At 37.0% G+C, this 17,914-nt stretch overlaps 1 protein-coding gene across 2 annotated transcripts; it reads left to right on the forward strand.

Annotated features, from left to right (window-relative positions):
• Positions 1–1,360: 1,360 nt before the first annotated feature.
• Positions 1,361–5,210, forward strand: LOC131636343 (senescence-associated carboxylesterase 101-like). Of its 2 annotated transcripts, none has more exons than XM_058906960.1 (4): positions 1,361–1,531; positions 1,613–1,970; positions 3,535–4,077; positions 4,143–5,210. In XM_058906960.1, exons 1-4 carry the CDS (start codon positions 1,515–1,517, stop codon positions 4,968–4,970), a joined length of 1,746 nt encoding a protein of 581 aa, XP_058762943.1. In that variant the 5' UTR covers positions 1,361–1,514; the 3' UTR covers positions 4,971–5,210. The 2 variants fall into 2 exon arrangements, with proteins under 2 accessions (XP_058762943.1, XP_058762944.1); XM_058906961.1 differs by lacking the exon at positions 1,361–1,531 and having other exon boundaries at positions 1,613–1,748; positions 1,886–1,970.
• The last annotated feature ends 12,704 nt before the right edge of the window (positions 5,211–17,914 follow it).

The raw sequence follows: 17,914 nt of genomic DNA on the forward strand, positions 1-17,914 counted from the left end.
TTGATGGCAGTAGCCTTGATACTCCCAATGTCACAAGTTTTAGTGGATTGATTTGAAATGCTAATGATGCCTAAGTTTATGTTTTGCGGGTAATATCGGTTATTCCAACATCATTTATGCTGAGTTGGTGGCTTTATATCGTGGTTTGTGTATGGCCTGAGAGCTTGGCATCAAAGACCTGATGTGCTATCCTAACTCCAACTCTGCTATCAAGCTTATCTTAGAGTCTGTTAATAATTGACATCACTATGCCACAATTCTTCACAACATTAAAGAATTCCTCTCTAGAGAACAACGAGTTTAAATATTTCATACTCTTAGAGTGTGTTTCGATGAAGTATTTTAACGAGGAAAAGTAATTTTTTGAGGGAATTGAAAATGACTTGACCAAAAATCATTGTTTGCATGAAAAATATGGAGAATCGTTAAAATGATGTAAATTTATGATGTATTTTATTCAAGTTAAATTTAAGAAATTTCAAATGACACCAAAAAGTAAAGAATTTGAAATTGCTCATTCATTCTATATAATACAAATGTTAAATTGTTTATTATTAATTTTTCAAAATTTGCATGATGGACCTCATATTTTATGAAAATTTCATATTCACCCTCAAAATTTTCAAAAAATTGCTAATAAGTCCTTAATATTTTTCAAATTTTCAAAAACTGTAAATTGGTCCCTAATTTTCATTTTTTAAATTTGACCCAAATTTTTTAAAATTTATGAAAATGATACGAAAAATTTAACAATGAATCATTTTAATATTTCATCCAAACAAATGAATTTGAAAATGAATGGATTTCAATTGAATCATTTGAATTGTTTAGAATTTTAAATTCTTTAAAATTTCTTAATTACCTCATCCAAACACACTCTTAGAAAGATAAATTATTGTGTTGAATATTAAGTAAAACATGAAGTTGATAATACGAGTCTTTTCTAAAAATTTCGGTTAAAATCATCACTCTCCTACTAACCGATGCTAAAGAGATTTTGTTTTCTTTTTCTTTTCCACTCTAAAAAAAATTACGGTGATTGCAACATTTTTTTTTAAAGAATGTTTGCAACATATTCTAACCAATAGTTTTTAGAGAATATCTTACCCCACCTTTTGGATCTCTCACCCACCATACAGATGTATTTCTGGAGCCTGGAGGTATCTACGAAAGTAGAGAATCATAAATAAAATTTTTGTCGGATGACTAAGAGATTTAAGGAGTGAATCGAGATATTCTATAGTTTTATTTGATAGAGAATTTACAATGACTAATATAATTTGCAAATAAAGTTTACACTCCGAAATTTACAATGAATTACTTATAATTTAAGTCGTACAAATAAAATTATACTACAATATTTTATAACAAACCAAAAGTTGACTGGTAAAGTGTGTCGTTGAATCCAATTTCAATGGCAACAACCAATTACTCAGAAAGACCATTCTATTTCTATAACTTGTTAATCAATCCCACTTCTTCTCCTTAACCACATCACACGCTATTCTATTCCAATGACAAACCCTAAATTGTATGTCACAAATGAAAATGATTTGTTCCTTTTTTGTTTACCTCATAAATGAAACTAACATGTGAATATTTTTCTTTGCAGATTTTCCAGCGGAATCGAGCTTGCATCTTTCGTAACGAGTTCTCGCATCCTTTGTAAATCATGGAATACTATCTCATCATCTGAACCTGATAATGAAGATATTGTTTCATATAATGGTGTTGGACTATCTTGGAAGGTTGAGTCGGGTTCAGATTTTACAATTACAGCGTTTAATGCCACCGTAGATTCTTCCAGTGTTCAATCTGCTGATTTAGTTTCTTCTTCTGAACTTAAGGAGGAAAATTTCCTTGATTTTGAGTTTTTGTGTTCCAGGAGTATTCCAATTTTCTCTCTTAATGAAACTGCAGTTTCACTCTTTCGTCGAAATTATCAGGAGCTTGATAGGTTGAAATCCCAGGTACACATCATCCTTGTCCTTTTTTTTTAATATTTATTATTGGAAAATTGAATTTTGAATTGAATTAGAAATTCTTTTTATCTGGCTATTAGTTATTAGGGTTTGCTTTGTCTCTTTTCAATGCAAAAGATTTGTGTTTTTCCCAATTCGCATTGCCTGTCGCGCCCAATACTATTAGGTTTGATGCGGAGATAATTTAGTGGACGGTTAAACTGGATAGACTATATGATACATATTAGGTTTTTATACTGTCTAATTCATTTGCGTTACTATTTATAATTTTTTTCCGGGTCTTATCTCTGTTAGCCTTGAGTTTTTCCCAATGATAACATTCCTTTAAGTTGAGTTGTTTAACCATACTATGGTGTTTATTACAAAATCTCATTTTAAAACTTTGTTTGGGAGTTTGGAAGGAAAGAGACGGAATGGTTTTTAAAAAGAAGAAGGATGCAGTGGAAATAATTGAGAGATTTGAGAGGGGAGGACTTTAGAGAGTTTGTTTTTCTTTAGAAGAACTCAGAAATTATATTCGAGGAAGATTTATGGAGGTTTTGACAGATTTAGATAAAATTTCCAAATCTAATATATGTTGTTATAATAATCTAAGAGGTTAAAAGTAGTGCACTGATAGTGTAAAATAATTTTACACTGTCATCCAATTAGGCTTCATCAATCAGCCATGTCACATAACTTTTTTTAAAAATAACAGTGTGACTTGGCACTTAACATGGTCGTGATTGGTTGACAGTTTAAAATTATTTTATACTGTCAGTGTATATCCTTTTTTCTCATAATCTAAATATTAAAAATATATTAATAATAAGTCTAAGGGTGGGGTGAATATAGACATGGTTTGAAATATTCATATGCCAGTGCCTTATATGTTAAGAGTGGTGTTTGAGATGAAGTCAAGGAAAAGTTTATTTTTTTTAACTTAAACTTGTGGGAATAGTGGGATAAATTTCGTTTTAAAAATAATGTACATCATCATCTTCTTGTTAGCTATGAATACTACATACATAAAAAATGGAAAGGGCTTGTAATCATTCGCACTGCTGGAGCCATTTTTACTTTTGTTGCTTTGTGTGTCCTGTGTTGCTGAGTTGCTGTTGTATTTGGATTATTTTGTTTTACTGTTCTGCTTGGCACATTTATGCAATTCTGTTTTCTTATTTTTCCACCCAAGCTCTTTTCTAGCTCTTTCGACCAACTACAGAGTTTCTCTAGTTGTGGAGTTGTGTAGCTTTTTCTCATGATTTTCTACGTTTCTGCTGTTCTTGCTGCTGAATTCTGTGCGTCTGCTATATTGCTTTGATTTTGCATAGTTTTAGAGTCCACTGTTCTTATTTTCTACACATCTCTTTACATATATTCTGTATTGTGTAATACATGTTTTTATTTAGAGATTTCTGATAGCTTATATAGGCCTTATTGTATCTTGATGATTTAAACATGTTGTGTATCCCTACATGTTGCCATACTATTATCATACTGTGTATCTAGACTCATTTTTCTAGGCATGTCGCCTTTCCTTTCAATCCCTTATGTAACAATCTTAATGCAGATTAATAGTTCCAATCCACGGACTTCGATGATTGTTACTGGACATGGTCTCGGAGGATCAATCGCTTCTCTCTTTGTTATATCACTATTACATAGCATTGGTTCAGGAAAGAATCGTCCACTCTGTGTAACCTTTGGTTCACCCCTTGTTGGTGATAGGAGATTGAATAAAGCCATATCTCGTAGTTCTATTTGGAATTCTTGCTTCATACACGTTGTATCACACAAAGACCCACTTCCAAGGCTCTTCATTACAAATCAAACCAGTTCCTACATGCCTTTTGGAACATTTATCATGTGTTCTGATGCAACCTCTTTTGAGAACCCTGATTCTATCTTGGAAATATTCGTGGCATTGGGCTCAGTCCATGATAAAAATCAAGGAGTTGAATCTGTTGATTATGGAAATATAGTAAAAAATCTCTATCTTAAAGCAACATGCATAGGTTTTCCGACTCAGGCTGAAAACACGACTGAATCAGACTCTCTAGCAACTGGTATTAGTTTGCAGTTGCGGGCACTAGGATTGACACCGCATATGCAGGTAGGTGAATATCTTCTATTTTTTCTTGATAAACTAGAATCATATAATAATATAATACTTAATAGGTGGGGCAACAAGAGAACATTGATATCAATGCTCTGGAAAGAAATTTGACAAAACTAGAAGAAAAATTCATCCTGCAGAAGAAGATATTGTTTGAGCCATCCAAGAAATTGAACGACATTAAGATACAAATGGCCTATCTTGAATGGTATAAAAAGGAAACTAAGAATCAACAAATAGGGTACTATGACAGCTACAAAAACATGAACACACCATTTGACCATGATGTTGTTGAGTTCCATAGAAAGCTCACTAGTTACTGGGAAAAGATGGTTGAAGAAGTTGAAATGAAGCCTCAAAAAGAAGGTGCAGCTTTTCGTACCCGTTGGCTATATGGTGGGACTACTTACAGGAGAATGGTTGAGCCTCTAGCTATTGCTGACTTCTATAGAGAAGGCGGTAAGGACTATGTTAATAATAAAAGGTCCAAGCATTTCAAACAGTTGGATGAGTGGTTGAAGGAAGAGTCAAAAACTGCCAAAAGCGATATAAACAGTACGAGTAGAAAGAATGTAGAAGCTATTTTGACTATAGATTCTTGCTTTTGGGCGCATGTTGAAGAGGCTCTCCTTTTATGCAGAGAGTTGAAGGTTGTCAAAGAGAAAGAAGAGATACTAAAGAAATTGTTTGAATTTGAGGAGTATGTATATCAGTTGCTCAAAGATTATGCAGTATCTCCTGATATTTTTCTGCCACAAAGCAGTTATATTCGATGGTGGAATGAGTATAAAGCAATTAAGGGATCTTCATACACTTCAACGCTCGCGAACTTCATGAACGATGGTACAAAGATTAAGCAGTATGCTATTGGTGCTAATGATTTCCCTTGAAATGTATTAACCATGTACTACATCAGTCTCATTTTATAACTCTTCTGTGAGTTAAAATGGTGCTTTTAATAGGGGACAGAGTTAGCAATAAATAGTGTGTATGATATGTGTGTATTAGATTATGTTTTTAATAGCTTGTGTATTAGGGATGAGTGACAGATACACCTACAAATATTTCTGATTCTGTAATGTTGTACAGTAGACCTTTTACTTTTTTTGGGTGCAGAAACATATGATAAACTATGGTGCATGTATAGTAGAAGTTTATTTTTAGAAAGAACAATATTTCAATTGTGTACTAAAGTATATTTGAAAACAATATTTCTATTGGACAAGTGAGAAAGTGAAAGAACTAGATAATTCGGGATTTAAATTTTGGTGAACTGGAAAAATTAGATAGAGAAATGAGGTGGAGATTATTGTGGACAAGGAGGGGAAGAAGATTATTATGGATGCAAAAAGAGTAGGAGATCAAATTATATTGTTGAAATTTGTAGTAGAACAAGACACTTTAATGTTATTAGTGTTTACGTGCATGTTGAGTTAGCATAACACTTTAAGATAAATTTTTGGGAGGATTTAGAAGACTTATTTCAGCCCATATCTCAAGGAGAGAATCTTTTTTTAGGAAGGGATCTAAATTGACATGTAGAGAGCGTAGCAAGAGGTTTTGAGAACATGCATGAGAGACATGGTCTACGGGAGGTGAATGCGAAGGAAAAAATCATCTTGAAGTTTTTGCCGACTTTGAGAAAATACTTGATTTAGGAAAAGAGATGGGCATCTTTGAAGGATAGAAAAACACTTAGAAAGGGGGGGTTTGAATAAGTGTAGCTTTAAAACTTGTAAGATAAAAACAATTTGAACAATGATTTTTATCCTGGTTCGTTGTTAACTAAACTACTTCAGTCCACCCCCTTGCAGTGATTTACCTCACCTGAGGATTTAATCCACTAATCACACTTGATTACAATGGTTTTCCACTTAGACAACTGCTAAGTCTTCTAGAGTATCCTGATCACAATCTGATCACTCTAGGAACAAACTGCTTAGACAACTTCTAAGACTTGCTAGAGTATACTGATCAACAACCTGATCACTCTAGTTCTTACAACTTAATGTAAATAAATTCTTTTAAGAGTTACAATGCTTCTTATAAAGCTATTATCACAACTGTGATTTTCTCTTAAGTTTAAGCTTAAATCTCACTAAGATATTACAACAGCAATGTAGTGAGCTTGATGATGAAGTTTGAGAGCTTTTGAATTTGACAGCGATTCTGGATAGTGCGCAAGTGTTGTATTTAGCTTCTCAACAGAACTTCATATTTATAGGCACTTTGAGAAGATGACCGTTGGGAGCATTTAATGCTTTGCGTATTCCGTACAGCATTGCATTTAATGTTTCACTCTTTTGTCAACTACCTCGAGCCTTGTTTCCGCTGTGTCTACTGACATTGCCTTTAATAGCTTCTAACGTTCCTTTTGTCAGTCAGCGTAGCCTGCCAGTCTAGTACTTGCTTCTGATCTGATGTTTGTGTAAACAACGTTTGAATGTCATCAGAGTCAAACAGCTTGGTGCAGAGCATCTTCTTGTCTTCTGACCTTGAAGTGCTTCTGAGCGTGATACCATGAGAACTTCAGTGCTTCTGCTTCTGATCTCAAGTTCTTCTGATGCTTCCATAGACCCATGTTCTGATTCTGCTTGACCATATTCTGATGTCTTGCCAGACCATGTTCTGATGTTGCATGCTGAACCTTCTGAGTCAGTGCTTCTTGCGCTAATTTTGTGCATACTCTTTATATAATTCCTGAAATGGAAATTGCATAGTATTAGAGTACCACATTATCTCATACAAAATTCATATGCTTGTTATCATCAAAACTAAGAATATTGATCAGAACAAATCTTGTTCTAACAATCTCCCCCTTTTTGATGATGACAAAAACATACATAAATGATATGAATTTGCGATCAGAATATCAGACGGCTAAAGACAATTACACAGCTATAGCATAAGCATATAAACATAGTGTGTGAATATGTCTCCCCCTGAGATTAACAATCTCCCCCTGAGATAAATAATCTCCCCCTGATATAAATACTAGAAGAATTTTATAAATAAAAGACTTCCCTGAGTATTTCAGTTGAGACGTTCACATATGCTTAGATCTTCGGAACATTCACATCTTCTGATTCTTGCTTCCATAGGACAGCTTCAGAACTTGAATTTCCTAGATCTTCAGAATATTCATAGCTTCTAATTCTTGCTTCCATTGGACAGCTTTAGAGCTTGAATTTCTTCTTGAGTCATTGCATGCTAGATTGTATCAGAACATTGTTGAATGTACCAGAGCATCATCAGAGCATCTTTACATCCTGAAATGTTACAGAACAAACTAAACGACAAAAGTCAGCATGAATGATTCAGAAAATAAAATATGTATCAGAACATATAATTATGTATCAGAGCACACAAACATAATGTTGCAGAGCAAATTTTGTAACTAAAAACATGCATCAAAACATATAAGGAATAAGAACGAAAGCATATTCTATCATCAGAATATCAGAACATTCTTCCTTCTTGCTTCTGATTCTTGAAGCTTTATAGCACTCAGCTTGCTTCAATTTCCATGAGCTTGATTCTTTATAGAATTGCTTTTCCCCATGTCTTTGCTTCTCATGTTGAGCTTTAAAGAGGATCTTCAATTCCTGCAAAACAACACTCAAAGACATAGAACTTTGCAAGTTCTGTTAGAAATGTGGAGCCTTTCTCCCAGCAACTGATAAAATAAATCAGATCATTTATCACATTTTTCTCCCCCTTTTTTGTCATAACATCAAAAACATAAAAGATTCAGATGAAAAACAAAAAGACAAACATTCGAAGAAAAGGATAATTTTCATTAAGCACGGAGAAAAGGTTCAGAAGTACAAGAGGGCAAGGGAAGATGCATAGAAAAACAGATGCAGCAAAACAAAAGAAAACAATCTAAGACTCAATGACTAAGATGACCCTAGTTTTGACATGATCTTGGCCAGCATATCATGAATCCCATTGTTGCTCTCATTCTGCCTCTCCATGAAAGCACGAAACTCAGCGTTGATCGATCTCTGCTCATCCTGGTTCTTCTGAATCACTTCTAGAGTCCTTGCGAGATGAGAAGGTTCATCAGAAGAAGCTTCACAACTTCTTTCCAGAGGGATGGCATTCTGATCCGTAGCTTCCATAGTCAGATCATTTGCAGGATTTTCCTCAACAGGAATGGTTTCAGCAACATGATCTTCAGCATCCGCTTCTTCCATAGAAGCATCTCCATACTCTGCAGCAGGAACCTCAAAATCTCCATTCTCAAGAGCCTGAAGAATGGCAGCCAGATTCCATGGAGCAGAAGGACCTTCAACTTCTGGTGGGTCAACAACTTCTGGAATGACCAAGCTTGGATCTTCCTCAGAAGGATTTTCCCTCAGAAATTCAAAGAGAGTAATGAAGTCTCCAATCAGAACAAGATATTGAGGTCTCCATACCACAATCTCCCTGCAAGGGTTAGCTTCCATTACAGCAGCAATTCTTGCTTCTTCCAGCTCATCCACAAATCGCTTCTCTTCTACAGCAACCCTGTTTCTGAGGGGATGAGAGTAAATACCATTATCACCCTCCAGAAGATAACCAGCATAACCAGGGGCAGCAGCCACTAGTCTCTTCTGAACTCCCATAGCTCCTACTTGAAAATCCTGGCGAAAGCTTCTCCAGAGGTTTCTTGTAGAAACATCATCAAGACCATTGAGGAAAGCATCCTTCAAGAGGTCCAGCCTACTGATCACTTCACTTCTGAACAACTCCAGGCAAATGATAGGTTCAGGTTCAGGAGGGTTGAAGGTGAATTTGTAGTCTGGGTAGAGAAGGCAGTAAGGGTTGGATTTTCTGGTAGTTAGGGGATGGGATAGAGAAGATGGAGGTGCAGTGTTTGAAGAGGATGGAATATCAGTGAAGGGGGTTGATGAGGAAGGTATATCTGTGGGTGTGGGAAGGATGGTAGTTATGGGGGTAGGGTTGAGAACTTGAGAAGATGATGGTGTTTGCAAGCTATTAGGTAAAGGTGATATGGGGGTAGGAGTTTGTGCAGAAGGAGGTGATTGAGGGATATTTGCAGAGGTAAGGGTGTTTTGAGGTTCATAAGGAGAGGGTTGGATAGGTGGAGGTTGGTACACTTGCCTAGAGAAGTTACCTGTTCTGATTGCCTCGAAGGAATCAACCTTAAGAGGGTCATAAGTGACCTTCTGCCTTGTTTCTCTCTTGGCAGCTTCTTCTGCAGCCTTTCTCTTTAGCCTTTTCTCTCGCTTCTTCTTATCCTCCTTCTTGAGGTCAGCTTGAGAAGGAAGCACTCTTCCACGAATCCATGCAGGATCAATAGAAGATTGATTTCTCACAGAAGCTTCCAAATAGAACTTAACCGCCTGGCAAAGTTCTGCTTGGAACAAAGTAGAGAAACATGCAACGGGAATTCTTCTGGGTTGAATGTCAAAGGGAACAACAGTTATTTCCTTGACAAGTTCCATTCTCAGCAAGTCAAGACCATTGAAGATAGAACCCCGAGTGACTCTAAAGAAGTTAGGTGTTCCAATAGTCCTTAGGGAGTCCATCAGGTCACTTTCAATCAGAATGTCTGAGATCATTCTGGCGAAAGGAACAACATTTCTTTGGAGATGAGGATACTTTGCACGTTCGTCATCTCTTGACTCTTCAATAGCCAACTTCAGATTCTCAAAAATGATGTTGGAGATGTTGATTTCAATTCTTCTTTCGACGCAGAAGAGAGTGTACTTGTGGTCAGGACTGATGTAAGATGAAGAGAAGGATCTATTTCTGTGATGAAGAGAGCCCAGAATAATCTCAGCCCAAACTTGATAAAACGGCTTCAAGGTACTAGTTTGACTTGAATCAACACCGGTAACACACGAAATCAGCTTCTCAACCTAGAACCAATCAACTCTGCCAGGAAGAGGACCAATGACTCCTTCTTCATCGTCCAAGTTGTACAGCTTCCTGATTAACTTCTCAGTTATCACAACTTCATGCCCTAGCACGAAGGAGATAATGGCGGTTGGAGTGACGGTTGCATGAACCCAGAAATCTTTCACAAGGGCTGGATAACTTGGTCCAACCAATCTAGCCAGATAGTTTGACCATCCCTGTGCCATGATCTTAGCATCAGGTTTGAAACCATATGCTTTCAAATTTTCAAAGTCCACTGAGGACTCACAGAGAACTTCCAGTTCTGATTGAGGAATGGAGCAAGTCTTCAGAGGAGCGTATCTGTGCTTGTTGTATACCAGTTGAGAGGAGGACATTTCTTATGCTGGGTTTGATGTGCTTGATGAAGGATTCATGAAGATGTTGCTTGGTTTCAGATCACAAACTAGAGTTTGAAAGAACGAATGCAGAGAAAGAGATGCACAGATGGAGAGAGAGTGAAAAAGATGAAATGAAGATGAAGCGGGTTATTTAAACGGTTTGAAAAGAAATAAAATAAAATAAAAAGAAAACTGTTTAAATGAAATGATTACAGAAAAACATGACATTTAATGAGAAATGACGTTAGGAGAGATAAAGTGACAAAATGAAATGATTTGCACAGTTACCTAGGGCGGCGTCTCCTCAACTGCACGCATGCTTGTCCAAAAATAGTGAACACGTGTTCATTTTCTGGAAAGACTGGTGACAACTGTTTTACTATAAAAGAGCTTCTGAATCAACTTAGATAATGAAACGTTAGTAATAACAGAATCAGAACTTCTAATTGATCATTATCAGAACTTCTTATAGCTGCCTAGTCCTAACACATTTCAGAAGTTATTCATACACAGATCTTCTCATCTTCTCATTCTGGGCATAAGTCCATACTGATATTCTTCAGAATGAACTTAAACCTATCTTCAGCAAGGGGTTTTGTAAAGATATCAGCCCATTGATGGTCTGTATCCACAAAGTTCAAAGAAAGAACACCCTTCTGAACATAGTCCCTCATAAAATGATGTTTAATCTCAATATGTTTAGCTTTGGAATGTAAGATAGGATTCTTAGATAAACATATAGTAGAAGTATTATCACAGAAAATAGGAGTGTTACTCTCATATATCTGATAATCTTCTAGCTGACTCTTCATCCAGAGCATTTGTGTGCTACACCCAGCAGCAACAACATATTCTGCTTCTGTTATTGAGAGCGCTATGGTAGCTTGCTTCTTGTTGTACCAGGAGATCAGATGACTTCCAAGAAATTGACAACTTCCAGAAGTACTCTTCCTTTCAATTCTATCTCCAGCATAGTCAGCGTCACAGAATCCTACTAAGTTGTATTCTTTAGATCTTTTGTAGACTAAACCAACGTTAGTAGTACCTTTCAGATACCTCAGAATTCTCTTAACAGCAGTTAAGTGAGATTCTCTAGGATCTGATTGGAATCTAGCACACAAACAATCACTGAATAGAATGTCAGATCTAGAAGTAGTTAAGTATAGAAGAGATCCAATCATACCTCTGTGCAACTTCTGATCTACCTTCTTACTTACCTCATCCTTACCTAGAACACATGTTGGATGCATAGGAGTTTTGGCTTCTTTGCTTTCAGAGAGATTAAACTTCTTCAGAAGTTCTTTCACATACTTCGTTTGATGAACATAAGTTCCATCAGAAGTTTGGTTGATTTGAATCCCAAGGAAATACTTAAGTTCACCCATCATACTCATTTCAAATTCAGCCTGCATAGACTTAGCAAACTCCTTTCCAAGTGAAGCATTAGATGTTCCAAAGATAATATCATCAACATAAATTTGACAAATTAAGATATCCTTCTTAGATGTTTTACACAAAAGAGTCGTGTCCACTTGTCCTCTAGTGAAACCATTGTCCAAAAGGAAAGAACTTAATCTTTCATACCAAGCTCTGGGAGCTTGCTTCAACCCATACAATGATTTCTTAAGTTTGAAAACCTGTTCTAGAGACTTAGAGTCTTCAAAACCAGGAGGTTAGTGGACATAGACTTCCTCATCTATATAGCCATTTAAGAAAGCACTCTTAACATCCATCTGATACAGAGTGATGTTATGTTGAGTGGCAAAAGAAATCAATAAGCGAATAGATTCTAACCTGGCCACTGGTGCAAAGGTTTCTGTATAGTCAATCCCTTCTTGCTGACTATATCCCTGAGCCACCAGTCTGGCTTTGTTTCTTACCACATCTCCCTTCTCACTGAGCTTGTTTCTGAACACCCACTTTGTACCAATGATGTTGAATCCTTTAGGTCTAGGAACCAAATCCCATACATCATTCCTTGTAAACTGATTTAGTTCTTCTTGCATGGCAATTGTCCAGTCTGGATCTTCTAGAGCATGATCAACAGAAGTTGGCTCGATCAAAGAGACAAGACCTAATTGACATTCTGCATTGTTCTTAAGGAATGCTCTTGTTCTGATGGGATCATCTTTCTTTCCAAGGATCACATCTTCTGAGTGAGCAGAGGTGAGTCTAGAAGATCTTCTGACTGTTGGCTCTTCAGAAATTCTGAGATTCTCTAAAGATGCAGCAACTTGATCTTCTGATTCTTTGCTTCTGAGACTTTCAGCTTCTGGAGCTTTGCTTCTTGGTTCTACAACTTCTGATATGTCAATATCTATATCTGCAAAATTCTCAAACTGCTTTGGCTTTTCAAGACCAAGCTTATCATCAAACCTGATATTGATTGATTCTTCTACAACCAATGTCTCAGTATTGTATACTCTGTAGCCTTTAGAGCGTTCAGAATATCCAAGAAGAAAACATTTTTGTGCCTTAGAATCAAACTTACCAAGATGATCTTTAGTATTCAGAATAAAACACACACATCCAAACGGATGAAAATAAGAAATGTTGGGCTTTCTGTTCTTTCACAATTCATAAGGAGTCTTATTTAGAATAGGTCTTATAGAGATTCTATTCTGAATATAACATGCAGTGTTTATTGCTTCTGCCCAGAAGTGCTTAGCCATATTGGTCTCATTGATCATGGTTCTGGCCATTTCTTGCACAGTTCTATTCTTTCGCTCTACAACTCCATTTTGCTGTGGAGTTCCAGGGCAAGAGAAATCATGGGCAATACCATTTTCTTTGAAGAACTCCTCAAAGAATCTGTTCTCAAATTCGCCACCATGATCACTTCTGACCTTTATGATTTTGCACTCCTTCTCAGATTGGATCTGAGTGCAGAATTCAAAGAACACTGAATGAGACTCATCCTTGTGTTTTAAGAACTTTACCCATGTCCAGCGGCTATAATCATCTACGATGACTAATCCATATTTTTTCCCCTCTGACAGATGCTGTTTTGACTGGTCCAAACAGATCAATGTGCAGAAGTTCTAACGGCCTTGAGGAAGAGACAACATTCTTAGATTTGAATGCAGGTTTGGAGAACTTGCCCTTCTGACATGCTTCACAAAGAGCATCTGATTTATATTTCAGATTTGGGAGACCTCTGACCAGATTTAGTTTGTTAATCTGAGAAATCTTTCTCAAACTAGCATGTCCTAATTTTCTGTGCCAGACCCATTGCTCTTCAGAAACAGACATAAGGCAAGTCACCTTCTGCTTCTCAAGATCAGAAAGATCAATCTTATAAATGTTGTTCTTTCTCTTGCCTGTAAATAGGATTGAGCCATCCTTCTGACTTACAGCCTTGCAAGACTTTTGATTGAAGATTATGTCATAACCATTGTCACTTAATTGACTTATGGACAATAAGTTATGCGCTAATCCTTCTACAAGAAGTACATTAGTTATGGAAGGAGAGTTACCAATACTTATGGTTCCAGAGCCAATAATCTTGCCCTTCTGATCTCCTCCAAACTTGACTTCTCCACCAGACTTAAGCACCAGGTCTTGGAACATAGACCTTCTTCCCGTCATGTGTCGCGAGCACCCAGAGTCCAGGTACCATGACATTTTGTGCTTTGCCTTCTTTGCTGCTAAGGATATCTGCAACAGAAATTATCTTCTCCTTAGGTACCCACAATTTCTTGGGTCCTTTCTTGTTAGTTTTCCTTAAGTTCTGATTGAACTTGGGTTTAGCATGATAAGTAACAGGAGGAACAGCATGATATTCTTTGGGTTTGTCAGCATGATATCTTTTAGGTTGTGTCACATGCTTCTTGGTGTGTGTTGTGTTAAAACTCTGTGCATGTGATGTGAGCTTGATATCATGTGAGTGGCCATATTTGAACTGATCATACAATGGCTTGTATGTGATTTTCAAATCATCAACCAGTTCAAATTTATGTGAGGTATCACCCTCATAGCCAAAACCAAACCTTTTGTTTCCAGAAACACCATATATCATAGAAGCAAGATGACTTCTGCCAATACTTCTAGATAGGAACTTTCTGAAGCTCGAGTCATATTCTTTCAGAATATGATTGAGACTAGGAATGGATTTTTCTGAATCAGAAGGAGATCCACTATCTTTGGATAATTTTAAAACTTTTTCCTTCAGTTCAGAATTTTCCACTTCCAGCTTCTTAGTTTCAAATTCAAATTGCTTTTTCAGCTTTTTGTATTTGATACTAAGATGAGCCTTGAGTTCCAGAAGTTCAGTTAAACTGGAAACTAACTCTTCTCTAGATAGTTCAGAAAATACCTCTTCAGAATCTGATTCTGATGTAGATTCTGATCCATCATCCACTGTAGCCATCAGTGCAAAGTTGGCTTGCTCTCCTTCGGAGTCTGATTCTAATTCTGATTCAGAATCATCCCATGTTGCCATAAGACCTTTCTTCTTATGAAACTTCTTCTTGGGATTCTCCTTCTGAAGTTTTGGACATTCATTCTTGAAGTATCCAGGCTCATTACACTCATAGCAGACGACCTTCTTCTTGTCAGATCTTCTGCCACCAGAAGATTCTCCTCGTTCAAACTTCTTTGAACTTATGAAGCTTTTGAACTTCCTTTGTTTGCTCTTCCAGAGTTGGTTTACCCTTCTGGAGATCATGGACAGTTCATCTTCTTCTTCTGATTCTGATTCTTCAGAATCTACTTCTTCAGCCTGAAAAGCGTTAGTGCATTTTTTAATATTAGATTTTAATGCAATAGACTTACCTTTCTTCTGAGGCTCATTTGCATCCAGCTCTATCTCATGGCTTCTCAAGGCACTGATTAGCTCTTCCAAAGAAACCTCATTCAGATTCTTTGCAATCTTGAATGCAGTCACCATTGGACCCCATCTTCTGGGTAAGCTTCTGACGATCTTCTTTACATGATCAGCCTTGGTGTAACCTTTGTCCAGAACTCTTAATCCAGCAGTTAGCGTTTGAAATCTTGAGAACATCTTCTCAATATCTTCATCGTCCTCCATCTTGAAGGCTTCATATTTCTGGATTAGAGCAAGAGCTTTGGTCTCCTTGACTTGAGCATTTCCTTCATGGGTCATTTTAAATGACTCATATATATCATGGGCAGTTTCCCTGTTAGATATCTTCTCATACTCAGCATGAGAGATAGCATTCAGCAAAATAGTCCTACATTTATGATGATTTTTGAAAAGCTTCTTATGATCATCATTCATTTCTTGTCTTGTAAGCCTTACGCCAGTAGCGTTCACTGGATGTTTGTAACCATCCACCAGAAGATCCCATAAGTCACAATCTAGACCAAGGAAGTAACTTTCCAGTTTATCTTTCCAGTATTCAAAGTTTTCACCATCAAATACTGGTGGTCTAGTATAACCATTGTTACCATTTCCATTGTATTGCTCAGCAGAGCCAGATGTAGATGTAGGTGTGTTTGTTGGAATTTCACCAGCCATCTTTTGCTGAAGCGTTTTTCTCTTCCTGAATCTTTTCTAAACACGGTTAAGTGCTTGCACCTTAGAACCGGCGCTCTGATACCAATTGAAGGATAGAAAAACACTTAGAAAGGGGGGGGGGGTTGAATAAGTGTAGCTTTAAAACTTGTAAGATAAAAACAATTTGAACAATGATTTTTATCCTGGTTCGTTGTTAACTAAACTACTCCAGTCCACCCCCTTGGAGTGATTTACCTCACCTGAGGATTTAATCCAATAATCACACTTGATTACAATGGTTTTCCACTTAGACAACTGCTAAGTCTTCTAGAGTATCCTGATCACAACCTGATCACTCTAGGAACAAACTGCTTAGACAACTTCTAAGACTTGCTAGAGTATACTAATCAACAACCTGATCACTCTAGTTCTTACAACTTAATGTAAATAAATTCTTTTAAGAGTTACAATGCTTCTTATAAAGCTATTATCACAACTGTGATTTTCTCTTAAGTTTAAGCTTAAATCTCACTAAGATATTACAACAGCAATGTAGTGAGCTTGATGATGAAGTTTGAGAGCTTTTGAATTTGACAGCGATTCTGGATAGTGCGCAAGTGTTGTATTTAGCTTCTCATCAGAACCTCATATTTATAGGCACTTTGAGAAGATGACCGTTGGGAGCATTTAATGCTTTGCATATTCCGTACAGCATTGCATTTAATGTTTCACTCTTTTGTCAACTACCTCGAGCCTTGTTTCCGCTGTGTCTACTGACATTGCCTTTAATAGCTTCTAACGTTCCTTTTGTCAGTCAGCGTAGCCTGCCAGTCTAGTACTTGCTTCTGATCTGATGTTTGTGTAAACAACGTTTGAATGTCATCAGAGTCAAACAGCTTGGTGCAGAGCATCTTCTTGTCTTCTGACCTTGAAGTGCTTCTGAGCGTGATACCATGAGAACTTCAGTGCTTCTGCTTCTGATCTCAAGTTCTTCTGATGCTTCCATAGACCCATGTTCTGATTCTGCTTGACCATATTCTGATGTCTTGCCAGACCATGTTCTGATGTTGCATGCTGAACCTTCTGAGTCAGTGCTTCTTGCGCTGATTTTGTGCATACTCTTTATATAATTCCTGAAATGGAAATTGCATAGTATTAGAGTACCACACTATCTCATACAAAATTCATATGCTTGTTATCATCAAAACTAAGAATATTGATCAGAACAAATCTTGTTCTAACAATCTTATCACAGATAAAAATAGTGTGACATGTTCTTAGATAGATTTCTTTCTTATTAGGAAGTTAGATAGAAAGATTTGTTTGGACTATAAAGTTGTTCTGAGGGAGAGCTTGACTACCCAACATAGAGTATTGGTTATGGATGTAAGAATCAATGGATGTAAAGAGAAGAAATCATGTGGGAGTGCCACGAATCATGTGGGAGTGCCACGATTCAAGTGGTCACATTTAAGGATTAGAAACTGATAACACGATTTTATATCGTATATTTAGCCTGAAACCCATAGATATTTATAGCATTTTCCGTTTATTATATTGATTTATTATGATATTATGCGAGTTTTTGCTTTGTTTCAGGTTTTGCACTCTTATTATGACTAATTGTGAAAAAGAGAAGAAATGGAGCTAAAACGACCCATATCTATGCCTAAAAGACGGAAAATAGGTGCTGAAGTAAAAAGGGAGTGCAAATAAGGCCCAAGTGTGCTGAAAGAGACCCAAAGACCCAATGAAGCAATCCATCCCACGAAGGAAAGCAACCCAATCCACACAAGTAAGCGGAGACGCACGTCTCCAACGTCTCTATGCCACATCAGCAAAAGGGAGACGCACGTCTCCATTTCCCTAAAGTTTCTCCACTTGAGACGCACGTCTCAAGTCACGCGCCCAGTCTTCCTGAAGAATCGGAGACGCACGTCTCCAAGCCAGTCTGAAGAGTTCCCTCTTTTCACGCAACGTCACTGCAAAGCATCCCCTATAAATAGAAGCAGTCACTTCAGTCCAAAGTGTCCGATTTCCTGCTAACGAAGTGCTGCCGAAATTGTACCGCGAATCATATTTTTCATTCTGCTTTCATTCAAACACTTATTTTCTCACAACGATTTCT

This window comes from Vicia villosa, unplaced genomic scaffold (genome assembly GCF_029867415.1).
Source record: "Vicia villosa cultivar HV-30 ecotype Madison, WI unplaced genomic scaffold, Vvil1.0 ctg.001700F_1_1, whole genome shotgun sequence".
Taxonomy (NCBI): Eukaryota; Viridiplantae; Streptophyta; class Magnoliopsida; order Fabales; family Fabaceae; genus Vicia; species Vicia villosa.